General features: G+C 41.5%; 1 protein-coding gene across 1 annotated transcript; it reads left to right on the top strand.

Annotated features, from left to right (window-relative positions):
- The first annotated feature begins 450 nt into the window (after nt 1–450).
- Nucleotides 451–13,865, top strand: LOC117991223 (activating signal cointegrator 1 complex subunit 2). Its single transcript, XM_034978780.2, has 13 exons — nt 451–612; nt 700–777; nt 1,315–1,466; nt 1,877–2,057; nt 2,413–2,610; nt 3,045–3,295; nt 3,975–4,154; nt 5,344–5,484; nt 6,149–6,462; nt 8,886–9,123; nt 9,830–9,980; nt 10,648–10,802; nt 12,523–13,865. The coding sequence occupies exons 1-13, from the start codon at nt 586–588 to the stop codon at nt 12,677–12,679; spliced, it is 2,223 nt and encodes a 740-aa protein (XP_034834671.1). The 5' UTR covers nt 451–585; the 3' UTR covers nt 12,680–13,865.
- Nucleotides 13,866–14,348: the final 483 nt, after the last annotated feature.

The following is a 14,348-nucleotide window of genomic DNA, read 5'->3' as shown; positions in this document are numbered from 1 at the left end:
CCTCAATTTTACGGAATATATTGAAAATGTCAATGTCGAAAATTGAATAAGTTTTATTTAATTTTAAATGAATGAGAAATTGGATGAAATCATACCCTTTTAGTACTAATGTGTCTAGGCCTTAGCCAACGTTGCCACTTGTATTCGCATAAGACTGAAAAATGAAAAATTCATCACAAGGATATTTATAATTTAATTTGTGAAATGATATTGTTTAATAATAATTTTTAACGTCAAGTGATTGTTTAAACTTTAAATGCACCCTAAATCAAGGTATTTAAAAAAAGTTTAGGATAATTTTATATGAATTCCTACAGAAACTAGGGTAAAACTAAACTGGTAAGTGAAAACACTGGTCAGAAGTGGCAACTCCATAGGTCAACCCCATGGTCAACTCACTCAAGCTCCTTCAAGCTCACTAGGTACCTACTCACTCAACCAACTGTCAAACTCAAGTATCAAAAAAAAGGTTTGTTAAATGTCAAATGGTGAGGAGGTTGTGTTTCGGGATTTCCCGTAATTTTAAGCGATTTTCTATTTATTTTTCACGTTTTATACCGTGTTAGTATTAAAGACATTTAAATTATGAGCAATACATCCGTCGAGTTCCGCGTGAGTATCAATATTACTTCATTTTTCGCTAACCAAATCATAATGTTAGTATATATGCCACATAGTTAAGTTTCAAATGTGTTTCAGAATCCTGAAAACTTACCAGTGGAAAATGTAACTATATGTGTATCGAACGCCGGTGTTGTGCAACACATCAAGGCACTGGTAAGCTGCATGAACAATATTCCATATCTCTGTCCTTTGCACCACAGTTTTGCTACCATAGGACGCAGGTTTCATATGGTTGAAAAATTATATGTAAAAAATTAAATTGATTATATTTATACCTACGTTTTTGATAAATGAAGATATATATAAAATATCACGGAAGTTAAGAAAAATCAAATTATGCAATTAGTAAAACTATTTTTCATTTACAACATTGATTAAAGTCATATCAAGCATACAGATATGTCATAAAATGTTACACAAGTTGTGAAACAATGAATAAGTTTAATGTAAAGTGTAATGTAGTGTGACTACATTTTCTATTGTTATTTGAAGGATAAACTAATAAACCAACAAACAAACACAATTTTGCTTTTATGTTTTTATTTTTTATTTATTTTTTACTAAGATACAAGTTAGCCCTTGACTGCAATCTCACCTAATGGTAAGTGACGATGCACGAGTGATTGACCTGAAATTGACTTTATTACCTATACTACCTACCTATAATATTAACTCTTCTGTTATTTTCAGGACTCACTCTGGGTGGAAAAGAGAGATTTAATCCTATATGAAAGACCTCCGTCTGGCTGTGAACTAGTATTAGGGGCACTGGAGACTTGGAAAACAAAGATGGAGGTGTATATTGAAAATTTAAAATGGCTACTAGGATTGGAATATTATAGGTAAGAACAATTTATAATTTATTTTTTAGGGTTCCGTACCTCAAAAGGAAATAGTAACCCTTATAGGATCACTTTGTTGTCTGTCTGTCTGTTGTGTCTATCAAGGAAAGGGTATCAAAATCTATAGGGTACTTCCGGTTGACCTAGAATCATGAAATTTGGCAGGTGGCAATGTTTTATAGCACTGTGCACAATAATGTGTTCTAGAACAAATATGTTTACTAAATCACGCAGATGGTGCTTTCTGTCATTAGCTTGCACGAGGTCACGAGTGTACAGTGGGCTAGGTATGGGATCAAAAAATAAACTTTTTTGCATTGGTACAGAACCACACTTGACCAGTGTTTTATCTGTATCATCCTTCAACATTTGAACCAAGGTTTTAATTTATTTTGTGTAATACATTTAAGGTTTTGGAGTACAGTACTATACCACTCACAATGTATGGACTCTCTAATATCATTCATACAAGAGGCAACCCCTCCATACATTCCACCACACGAATCTAAAGACGTTCAGAAGTTGTATGAGGAAATACGGAGGCTTGTTCTCGTTGTGTTCAGCAGACTTGTCACTAATAAGGAAAGTAAGGTAAGAGTATAAAGTTCAAAGTTCCTTAAAATAACTCTTAGGCGCCATCTCCACGGACGAGAAAATCGCGGCACGAATCGAATGAGTACGTATTTGTATGACGGCCACCTCGAAGAATCATGGAACGAATACGGATGAGTGCACAAACGCCCTAACGGTGTAAACTGACGACAAACAATTAAGCTTATTTGGTCCCAAAAAGGCACCTCAAATGAACATCCACTTTTAAATTTTCAAATTGTTACTTGTTAACCGACTTCAAAAAAGGAGGAGGTTCTCAATTCGTCGGTTTTTTTTTTTTTTTTGTAATTGTAAACAACTTTCAGTGGTAACCTGTAAATATTCTTTGTTACAGTCACAATGGATGACAAAAGAGTACATGGCAGATGTAATATATAATAAGTTTATATTCACAATACCGGTGCTATGGGATATTTGTGTCACATATGGTGCAGATAATCCGCGGCACGTCTCGCGATTGTTGGAGTCCGTGTTCTCTTTGCAGCCGCGATACCAGGCTGATGCAGTGCAAGCGTTGATGTTTGTGCAAGAAGTAAGTTTGTTATGGGACATAATATGTGCCACATATGGTGCAGACAATCCACGGCACGTCTCGCGATTGTGAGTCCGTGTTCTCTTTGCAGCCGCGATACGAGGCTGATACAATGCAAGCAAGCAGTAAGTTTGTATATGGAACACACGTTTGACACAATGTGCAAGAAGCGAGTTTGTTATGTGTTATATGTGTCACATACGGTACTTATAATTTTATTCAGAACACGCCTTATGCCTGCTAGAAGTTGTGTTCTTTTTATTTATTTTAATATGGAAGTGTTTATTTGTAAACTTACGTTATAATTAATGTAAGTTTACTAATAAATTTTTCTTCAATGATTTTTATTTAATAAATAATTGTGGGTAAAATGTATGAGAACTATCAATGTCTTATCATTCAAATAAGATATTAACCTATTACAGTTGTTTTAGTCGTTCAAATACATAATAATGCAAGTGAACAAAGACTACGAGAGCGAAGAGCCGCCGAATCTTCCCGAAACTTTCAAAGGCTTTGGCGAGATCCGGCGACCTTCGGGCACCAAGGGTCAGGACAAGATGACCTTTGGCGTCCTCAAGGATCTGATCATACACATGCTGGATACGGCCATGACCTTGAGGATATTTGTTGAGGTGTATCCCAAAGGCGTGGAAATGATGAGGAAAACTAACTTTGTTTTGAGGTGAGTTTCGCGTCGCGCCAAAGAAATACAAATTACTGCAGTAGTAAAGTTATTTATTTAAAAAAAAAAAAAAAATATTCAACTTGGTCATAAAGTAGGTATAAAGATAACTTAAATAAGTACTTAATAATTACTTGAAATGAGTTCTTGCATCCACATAGGCCCTGGCTCAGCAGTCAGCATTACAATGCTGCAGGTTTTAAAAATACAACCTGAGCACTCAGAAGACCATACAGAAATCCTTATTTATTTACTAGATGATGCCCGCATCTTCATTCGCATGGATTTAATTTTTTTTAATCCCATGGGAAAATGCAGTCTATGTGTTAATTTAGGGTATCCGATGTCCATTCCCAGCCAAATCGATTCAGTCATATGACCTGAAGGAGAAACTAAATACGTGCAGATGAAATCTCTATCATCTAATATTGACAAACACTATCAGATGGAATTTATCTTATAACATGCTTATCCCCGCGACTACGTCCGCGTGGACTTCACAAATTTCAAACTTCTATTTTACCCCTTAGGGGTTGCATTTTCAAAAAAAACTTAACGGATGTACCTACGTCACAATAACTATCTGCATGCAAAATTTCAGCCCGCTCCGTCCAGTACCTTGAGTGTTGATAGATCAGTCACTCAGTCAACTTTTCCTTTATATAAATTTTTTTTCCAGTATAGCCCAGCTCTACGAGTACGGAATACCGCTGTTATATGAGAAGCTGCAGGAGGTAGGGGATGAGACGAGCGTCACATACACAGAGGTGGAGGGCTATATAGACACGGCGCGCGCGGAACTCATAGACACACTGCGGGAAACGCTCGCCGTCTACAAGAACGCCATATTGAATGGAGAGTAAGTATATGACGGCCCGCGCCGTCTTTTGAACAGATGCTCATTGAACATTACATCATCGTCCCCACCCCCACCATTATCGTGAGACTTTAACATCGGATGCGCTGTGTGAAACGAATTATTGGTGTGGCTCTTGCCGAGGGCACGACTCAGTAGACACTGTGTATCATACTGTAGGTTTTATTATTATGGATATTGCTTAATGATGTTCCTGTTGGTTGGACTAGTTGAGGTTGTAATAGTTAGACATTGGTTAGTCTGGGACCGGTGTAGGGGATGGTGGAGCCGGTCTAGGTAGGGACCTAAGTAGGGTTAGTTAGGGTTGTCAAGTCTCATTGGGGTTGTTGGTGTCATGACTCATTTATGAGGGTAGTTTGTGTTGTCTCACGTAATGCGAGATTATCGTTAGTGCGCCCACGAAGGCTCGGTTAATCTAAGACGTTGTTATCCTGACTTATTCCGTTTAATCATAATCATCATTTATGACGACGGAGGCAGCTTTTGCCTTTATATATTAACACTCATAGAACCTACACCTAGAAAAGACAGCCACCAAGCAAGCAATACGCACCACCACCACGCAGTCCGAGGATCTGGTATTGCGTGGTGGTGATGCGTGTTGCTTGCTTGGTGGCTCCCGCGGGGTGATTACCTATCTTGCGAAAGCCGTAAATCTCGCGATCATTTCTGTCATTCGTCACACGTAGCAGACAGCAATAACCACAAAGCAAAATGAACTGTCGCATTGCTACTGCTGTTGCGTTGCTGTCGCTACTGCAACGTTTTACGTAACCACCCCGCCCACGCCGAACCCCTCGAATCCACGACCTCCCGAATAGGAAGCCAAACCAGTAGCCTTTCACGGCTATAAATCAGATCACACAAGAATAATCACCCATTTGCGCCGATTCTCTTGTCTTTCTCTAAACAGAATTTAGATTATCTGCATCTTTTTATTTTTAATATTGTAAAAAAGGGACGAAACATGAATTTTACATTTAAAGTTTTAGTGCACGCTACAAATTTAAACAATAGGCTCGCGACTGGCAGCTAATGTCACGAGGTTTGACAGCTCTAAATTAAATTTAAAACTGTCAAACTATCTGTCCTTTTTTAAATGCATTAGTAAGAAGAGGATGCGAGTACTCTAAAATTTGGTTGTGCTCAGAATCAGAACCATTGTTTACAGCGGCAGCATATCAAGCAACGTGGAAGCGTACCTGTCAGTGATGATGGACGCGCTGTCCGAACGCCTGCTCATCAAAGACTACCAGATGTGCTACCCGGTGCACGAGGACCTGGATGTGCTGCGGCAGGCCTACCCCGACATGTATCCTTTGAACTACTATCGTTTTAGCAGTCAACGTCGTCGTCGTCGTCGTCATAATAATACCTCCGGGTACGGAACCCTAATTAATATTAGGGTTCCGTACCCGAAGGTATTATTATTTTGCCAGTGATGACATGGATCCGAGACATGGTCGCTAACTATGGGCCTCATAAGAAAGCTTTTGAGTCACTCAGCGGGCGATGGAAAGAGCTATGCTTGGAGTTTCTCTACGTGATCAAATCAGAAATGAGGAGATCCACAGGAGAACTAGAGTAACCGACATAGCTCAACGGGTTGCGAAGCTGAAGTGGCAATGGGCAGAGCACATAGTTCAGGACACACAGACCGATAGACGTTGCTGTGACGGTCCCAAGGTGCTGGAATGGCGACCTCACACCGGAAGACGCAGTGTTGGAAGACCCCCCACTAGGTACAACAGACGAGTCGCAGAGAGCCGCTGGATTCAGGGGGCGCAAGACTGTAGCGTGTGGAAGTCCCTATAAGAAACCTACTATGTTCCTTTTGAGGTACGGAACCCTAAAAAGGATTATTTCTTATATGATGGTAAACTAATATTCCTATTTTTTAAGTACTGCGTGCTATTCGTTGACCAATAAAAAAATTAAATCTTTATTATGTTTTACAATCCTCAACTTACACACAGCGATTCTGTAAAGACTGATTTTATTTTACAAGCCATATATTCAAACATAGACGACGAACAATTCAAACACGAAGACGTACCGACCACAGACATAACGAACGGCCATGTTGAAACCACAGACAATATACCAACAACGTCCAAAGACAACGATATACCCGATAAGATAAGAGAGGAGTCTTTAATAAGCGAAGTAAAGGATATTCTGCCACATTTAGGGGATGGGTTTATATTGAAGTGTTTGCAGCATTATGGGTTTAATTCGGAAAGGGTTATTAATGCAGTTCTAGAAGATACCTTAGCAAATAATTTAAGAGGTAATTCTTTTATTTTATACCTAGCTTATGTCCATGACTTCGTCTGCGTTGACTACACAAATTTTAAGGTGACCGATCAATTGACAAAAAACAAATGACAAAGTTTCATTTCCCAAACAAATTTTGGCAAAATTATGAATCGTTTTATGATCGTTATAAAACTTATGTTTCTACAAATAATTCATTTGATAAAACAAATTACCAGACAAATTTTTATTTCATACAATTTCATTTGACAAACAATTGATTTCTTTAATCGTGTTAATTAGTAAAACAACATATCGCACTTTTTTTTTGATAAAATGAATTGTTTGATAAAATGAACTGTTTGATAAATACTTTAAGAATTCACCAAATCTTTTATATGTCGACCGGGCCGACGGAAGAGACCGATTACTATAATGGGGGGTCTCTTTCAACCCAGAAAAAAGGAGCCCCTCCTCCGCTCCGTCGACGGGCCCCGGTCGACGAGAAGAGACCACCACTATGGTGGGGGGGTCTCTCTCATCCCCCCCGCTCCCACCATCAAGAGCGAGCGAAGCGAGCTCGGGACTTGGGGCACTCCGACTCGGAACGGTTAGGTTAGAAGGGGATGGCGGGGTCTGTAAGACCCCGCCATCCCCTTCGTGGGTTATTTCTTTTTTTACCACCCAGAAAAAAGGAGCCCCGCAAAGCGGGGCTCCGTCGACGGGCCCCGGTCGACGAGAAGAGACCACCACTATGGTGGGGGGTCTCTCTCATCTCCCCCGCTTCCACCATCAAGAGCGAGCGAAGCGAGCTCAGGACTTGGGGCACTCCGACTCGGAACGGTTAGGTTAGAAGGGGATGGCGGGGTCTGTAAGACCCCGCCATCCCCTTCGTGGGTTATTTCTTTTTTTACCACCCAGAAAAAAGGAGCCACGCGAAGCGGGGCTCCGTCGAGGGCCCCCGGTCGACGAGAAGAGACCACCACTATGGTGGGGGGTCTCTCTCATCTCCCCCGCTTCCACCATCAAGAGCGAGCGAAGCGAGCTCAGGACTTGGGGCACTCCGACTCGGAACGGTTAGGTTAGAAGGGGATGGCGGGGTCTGTAAGACCCCGCCATCCCCTTCGTGGGTTATTTCTTTTTTTACCACCCAGAAAAAAGGAGCCACGCGAAGCGGGGCTCCGTCGAGGGCCCCCGGTCGACGAGAAGAGACCACCACTATGGTGGGGGTCTCTCTCATCCCCCCCCCCGCTCCCACCATCAAGAGCAAGCGAAGTGAGCTCGGGACTTGGGGCACTCCGACTCGGAACGGTTAGGTTAGAAGAGGATGGCGGGGTCTGAGACCCCGCCATCCCCTTCGTGGGTTATTTCTTTTTTTCGCACCCAGAAAAAAGGAGCCCCATGATATTATTGCTGCGTTGCATAGGGGTTTGCATATGTATGCAAAACAGACTTTTTGTATGTTTTTTGTTAATTAGTTATTTTATCAAATAATAAATTTATCATCTATTATTTTGTAAATCGCGAATTTGAAAAACAAATTATTTGGTGAAATAATAAATTTTTAATGATATTTTAACATTCATAGAATATTTGTCAAATGATCTTTTGTAAAATGATATGTTTGCGGTATACGACGTTTGTGATTTGATTAGTTTTTCAAAAGTTTTTGGTGAACTGATAATTTGTCATACGTTTTTTGTCATTCATTAGTGAACCAAATTTTAACGTACCTATTTTACCCCCTTAGGGGTTGAATTTTCAAAAATCCTTTAGTGGATGTCTTCGTCATAATAGCTGTCCGCATGCTAAATTTCAGCCCGATCCGTCCAGTAGTTTGAGCTGTGCGTTGATAGATTAGTCAATCAGTCAGTTAGCCAGATTTTCCTTTAATATATTTCCACCCCTATTAAAAATGCGAAAGTGTGTTTGTTGGTTTGTCCTTAAATCACGTCGCAACGGAGCAACGGATCGATGTGATTTTTTGCATGGGTATAGTCAATAATCTGGAGAGTGACATAGGCTACTTTTTATCCCGGAAAATTAAAGAAACCCACAGGATTTTTGACAGCATAAATCCACGCAGACGAAGTCGCGGGCATCAGTTAGTTTAGATATGGAACTACCTAGCGACCCGCCCTGGCTTCGCATGGGTGCAATGTAGATACTAATGTGGTGTCATTGAGGTGTCATTGTCTCGGAAACTCTCAAATGAGAGGATTTTTTCCCGACCTAATTCACATTATTTTAATTTCTCTAGGGATCTCTAATTTTTTGAGAATTAAACTATAGCTATAAATCTTCCTCTTGAATCACTCTATCCGTTGGTGAAAACCGCATTAAAATCCGTTGCGTTGTTTAAAAGTTCTACGCGTTCATACATACATACATACAGACGGCGGGAAGCGACTTTATTTTATACTATGTAGAGATACTACAAACTTCAAATTATTCCAGGATTAGATAGAAGTCTTCCAATCATCCCAGACGATATTTTAGACGAGAAATTCCTGGAAACTGGAATCCAGAGGCTAAACGTGTTCGACGGCGACGAGTTCGACATTATGACTCGCGACGATGTGGACCTTTCCAAAATACACATCGGCAAGAAGAAAGAGAAGTTTAGGGACCTCGGTGCGATGTTAAACGACAAGACCGTGGTGAAGAACAGGACAGACATATACAGCAAATATAAGTGAGTATGACTATATCGCCGTAAGCTGTGATAGCCTAGTGGTTAGGACGTCGGGGGTTCGATCCCGGGCACGCACCTCTAACTTTTCGGAGTTATGTGCGTTTTAATTAATTAAATATCATTTGCTTTAACGGTGAAGGAAAACATCGTGAGGAAACCTGCATGCCTGAGAGTTCTCCATAATGTTCTCAAAGGTGTGTGAAGTCTACCAATCCGCACATGGCCAGCGTGGTAGACTATGGCCAAAAACCCTTCTCACTCTGAGAGGAGACCCGCGCTCTGTAGTGAGCCGGTGACGGGTTGATCATGATGATGATGATGATGATGACTTCATCCATTTAGTTAGCAATAGCTAAATTTTTCCCGTTTCGTGTGCTATAAGACCTACCTACCTGCCGAATTTCACGATTCTAGGTTAACAGGAAGTACCCTATAGGCCTGTCTAGACAGACAAACAGACAACAAAGTGATCCTATAAGAGTTCCGTTTTTCCTTTTGAGGTACGGAACCCTACAAACCCCTAGGAATTGTTTGAATTTCCGGGATAAAAAGTAGTCTATTTCCGTCTCCGGGATGCAAGTACCAAATTTCGTCAAAATCGGTTTATCGGACGGGCCGTGAAAAGGTAACAGACAGACAGACAGACTTTCGCGTAATTTATAATAATATTAGCAGTTTTAGTTATTTATGAAATTGTGTATTACAGTTTGGTCTGCGATGAAGAATCAATGTACTCGGACGAATATGACGACACCTATGATTCAGACGGTGTGGCGCCTACGGCAGATGTGGCGGACGACCCTCGCCGACCCTTCGTGACCCCTAGAGCTTTGCAACAGACACAACGAGGAGTAGACGTAAGTCACTGTGTACTAACGACGAGGAGTCAATGTACTCGGACGAATACGACGACCCATATGATTCAGATGGTGTGGTGCCCGCGGCAAATGCGGCGGACGGCCCTCTCCGACCCTTCGTGACCCCTAGAGCTTTGCAACAGACACAACGAGGAGTGGACGTAAGTCACTGTGAACTACGACACGGAATCAATGTACTCGGACGAATACGACGACACATAGATTCAGACAGTGTGGTGCCCGTGGCAGATATGGCAAACGACCCTCGCCGACCCTTCGTGACCCCTAGAGCTTTGCAACAGACACAACGAGGAGTAGACGTAAGTCACTGTGAACTACGACGAGGAATCAATGTACTCGGACGAATACGACGACACATAGATTCAGACAGTGTGGTGCCCGTGGCAGATATGGCAAACGACCCTCGCCGACCCTTCGTGACCCTTTGGGACCATAGCACAAACACAGTAGGTACACAGTACATAAACAACAAAAAAACGGGCCGAATTGAGAACTACATACCTCCTTTTTGGAAGTCGGTTACAGAAACATACAGAAAAAGATCTTAGTCTTAAAATACGGATTCCATACATTTCAACCGAGAAAAACCATTTTATAATATTATATTTTATCTATTTTTTTTACATGCTGTATATGTCTTCTATAGGAGGAGTCGGAAGAAGAAGAGGTAGCTGAAGAGGAGAAACCAAAAGAAGGCAGCAGGAATATGGACTTCTGCAGGAACCCTGAAGAGCTGCGCGCGCGCAGAGAGGCCAATATGCAAGCGAGGCGCGGAAAGGGCTACCGACCACCGCCGACTAGGTAAGCTATTCAGTTTTTTTTTTTTAAAGAATATTAGCCATTTTTTAAATGACTAATATTCCCCTTTCCTCTCCAATTAAGCGTCAAGTTTGTGCTAGGAGTAGGTACGAAAATAGTGCAACGGGCGGCGTTTGAACCGTCGAGCTTTCGGTTTTCAGTCCACTCCTATACCGGTTGAGCTATTGAGGCTTAGTTAACTACTAGCTTTCACTCGCGACGTGTTCCGCCTCATATAATTTATAGTCAACTAGCTGATGCGCGCGACTTCGTCCGCGTGGATTTAGGTTTTTAAAAATCCCGTGCGGGATCTCTTTAATTTTCCGAGATAAAAAGTAGCATATGTCCTTCCCCGGGATGCAAGCTATATCTTTACCAAATTTCGTTAAAACGGTTGAACGGATGGGCCGTGAAAGGCTTTAAGACAGACACACTTTCACATCTATAATATTAGTAGATTAGATTAGATTTATTTATAGATATATTTAAGCAGTACATGAGACCCTGTCAGGGTATTGCAAATAAATACAATTTTAGGTACAATAAAATGATAAATATTAAAGATACAATAAAAGGTTACAATTTAAAATACAATAAGAATAGGATTAAAATTATTAAATTATCATTACTAGATGTTAAATATTATTCATTTGCATGCTCATATATTATACTAGCTTATGACTTCGTCCGCGTGGACTACACAAATTTCAAACCCCTATTTCACCCCCTTAGGGGTTGAATTTTCAAAAATCCTTTCTTAGCGGATGTCTACGTCATAATAACTATCTGCATGCCAAATATCAGCCCGATCCGTCCAGTAGTTTAAGCTGTGCGTTGATAGATCAGTCAGTCAGTCAGTCATTCAGTCAGTCAGTCAGTCACCTTTTCCTTTTATATATTTAGATTAAGATTATGAGAATGTAGACTAGAATTTTTATAAAGCAAGATTAGTACAAAATAAAAATAGAAATACAAAAAAAATTGTATGGATAGCATTCAGGAATAATGTAGCTAGTAGAATAATCTATCAACGAAATAATTTTAGAAACGGACCATTAGGCGCCTCTTGACGGACTAGAGAATCGCAACAAGTCCGTCCTACTTAAGGACGGTTGAAATGTCACGAGACCGCAACGCCTCGTACCTCAACTGTAGCGTATAAGGTGGCGGTATCGCCGCGAGACTCGACGGTATCGCCGCGAGACTCGACGGTATAGTCGCGAGACTCGACGGTATAGTCGCGAGACTCGACGGTATAGTCGCGAGACTCGACGGTATAGGGACAACCCTCCACCTCCCATGGCCCCACCAACCTCTCGGTTATATGGGCCGAATCGCGGGAGGGCGCCCGTTCGGTACTTGCTCTTGGCATTTTCCCGGGGCGCCTTCTTCACTCCCTACAAATTATTTTGTCTTTTCCTTGTCCCTTATGCTCACTCTCCCCCCTTGGGGGCTAGACGTCACTAACTCGACGGTATAGTCGCGAGACTCGACGGTATAGTCGCGAGACTCGACGGTATAGTCGCGAGACTCGACGGTATAGTCGCGAGACTCGACGGTATAGTCGCGAGACTCGACGTTATCGCCGCGAGAAGCGACGAGTCCGTGACGTTATACTCGTCGAGTCACTCGTATCGCCGCGATACTCTCACCCGTGAAGATGGCGCCTTAGTTCTCTAGATGACCTTTGAAGGAAGTTTAGTTTGTACTTGGTTGTTTACAGAAATACAGACGTGGTTGGCAAACAAAAAGGTCAAGGTCAAGAGAAGGAGGTCCTTCAGAACCGGGACAAGAAAGAGAAGCACAAGTCAGCTCGCGGCAACCACAACCGGCGACAGGGCGCGCAGTGGAAGCGGAGCCAGGGCATGATGCCCTCATAACGTTGATAGAGTAATAGAGGTAGATGCAGGAACGTTTGCTTTCTCATTCGCACTAAAAAGAGAGCACAGATAAAGTTACTAATGTGATAAACAGAGACGCAGCTAACCTATTTTTTGTTCCTTTATCGTGTAACTGGTTTTTTTCAAGAATACATACAAGAAGTTGCAAACCATACTTTGAGAATTCGTTGCGTAATTGTATTTCTAATGAGTTATTTACTTGTTTGCACATAAAAAACGTTTAATACAAATATTGTTGATCGGTTAATACAAATATTGACTACTAAACAATGGTAATAATTGTCGTTTCATCGTTACGTCGTGCTATCGCTATCTCATACGCGTTTACACAGTACTTACATCTACCTATTATTTCATCTACATTTCATAACTACCCGTGATTTAGGCTGAGATCTATAGAGCGCACTCTGACTTTGCTTAGACTTAAGACAGAGTTAATACGAGACAGAATTATGTGAGAGATATAGCTCTGTCTCGTTTTAACTCGTCTTAAGTCTAAGCTAAGTCAAAGTGCGCTCTATAAATCTTACCCATAGTGTCACAGTATAGCGATCGTACAGTTAGAAAACTGGACGTATAGTCCGCGACAGGTTGAGATAACAATCGGGGTATGAAGCGGGGGGAACGCGCATGTCACCTCTGCTCGCCCGCACTATGTTAGCGCGGGGGCTGTGCGGGTGTGCGGAGCGTTCTCTTCCCGATTGCTGTCTCGACCTGTCGCGTACTATACATATACAGCGTGTAACCAAAACGCTAGCAAAAACTTCGCGTTAAGCTTCGCATTTTGTAGTTTTAGTGATTCAGTATTTTCAAACCCGCAATGTATAGCGTGCAAAACTCGGGTCAATGCCCCGCCTACGACGCGGCATTGACTCCTAGTGGCCTACTTACGCAACGTTCGTTGACCTCTAGCGTCGGTCAGATGTTTTATTTGCAAAATAATATATCGTGAACTTTTACAATTTGTGATATGATGCCGTTTTTACTCCCCGAGTTATATTGTCACAGTTTACGGTTTATACAGTTAGGAAACGGTACATTCATATTTCATATACATAGATATGTATTGCGACTTGCGATTTTGCCGGTTGTATATAAACAAACAGGCTAACAGGCATAAAATATTTATACCACAATATAATGTTATAAATAAATAAATCTTTATTTATTTCTTTTGTTTTATTTGTTCAATAAGTAGGTATCTACTCGATGTTATGACTTCTAATTAATAGTCTACAAAAAACTAATAGTAAAAAGGATCTCTAAAAAAATTGCAGTCAGAAAAAAAATTGCAGTCAGTGGCGACTGCCGACAGAAGTGACAATCCGGGTTTGATTCCCGGCAGGGGTTTGGAATTTTATAATTTCTAAATCTATGTGTGGTCTGGTGGGAGGCTTCGGCCGTGGCTAGTTACCACCCTACTGGAAAAGCCGTGCCGCCAAGCGATTTAGCGTTCCGGTACGATGCCGTGTAGAATCCAAGGGGGTATGGGTTCAATAAAAACTGCCATACCATACCCCTTATCATCACTTACCACCAGATGAGATCGCAGTCAAGGGCTAACTTATATAGGAATCCATACTAATATTATAAATGCGAAAGTGTGTGTCTGTCTGCTAGCTTTTCACGGCCCATCCATTTAACCGAT

The sequence above is a fragment of the Maniola hyperantus genome, chromosome 19 (genome assembly GCF_902806685.2).
Source record: "Maniola hyperantus chromosome 19, iAphHyp1.2, whole genome shotgun sequence".
NCBI classification, from domain to species: Eukaryota; Metazoa; Arthropoda; class Insecta; order Lepidoptera; family Nymphalidae; genus Maniola; species Maniola hyperantus.
The sequence above is the reverse complement of the archived record's forward strand: the minus strand, read 5'-3'. Positions and strand labels throughout refer to the sequence as shown.

Bases quoted from the DNA above. Each gene is read 5' to 3' on its own strand.
- LOC117991223 (XM_034978780.2), top strand. From the start codon at position 586: ATGAGCAATACATCCGTCGAGTTCCGC. The intron at 778-1,314 runs GTAAGCTGCATG...TGTTATTTTCAG, and splicing joins TGCAACACATCAAGGCACTG to GACTCACTCTGGGTGGAAAA. The intron at 4,155-5,343 runs GTAAGTATATGA...CATTGTTTACAG, and splicing joins AACGCCATATTGAATGGAGA to CGGCAGCATATCAAGCAACG.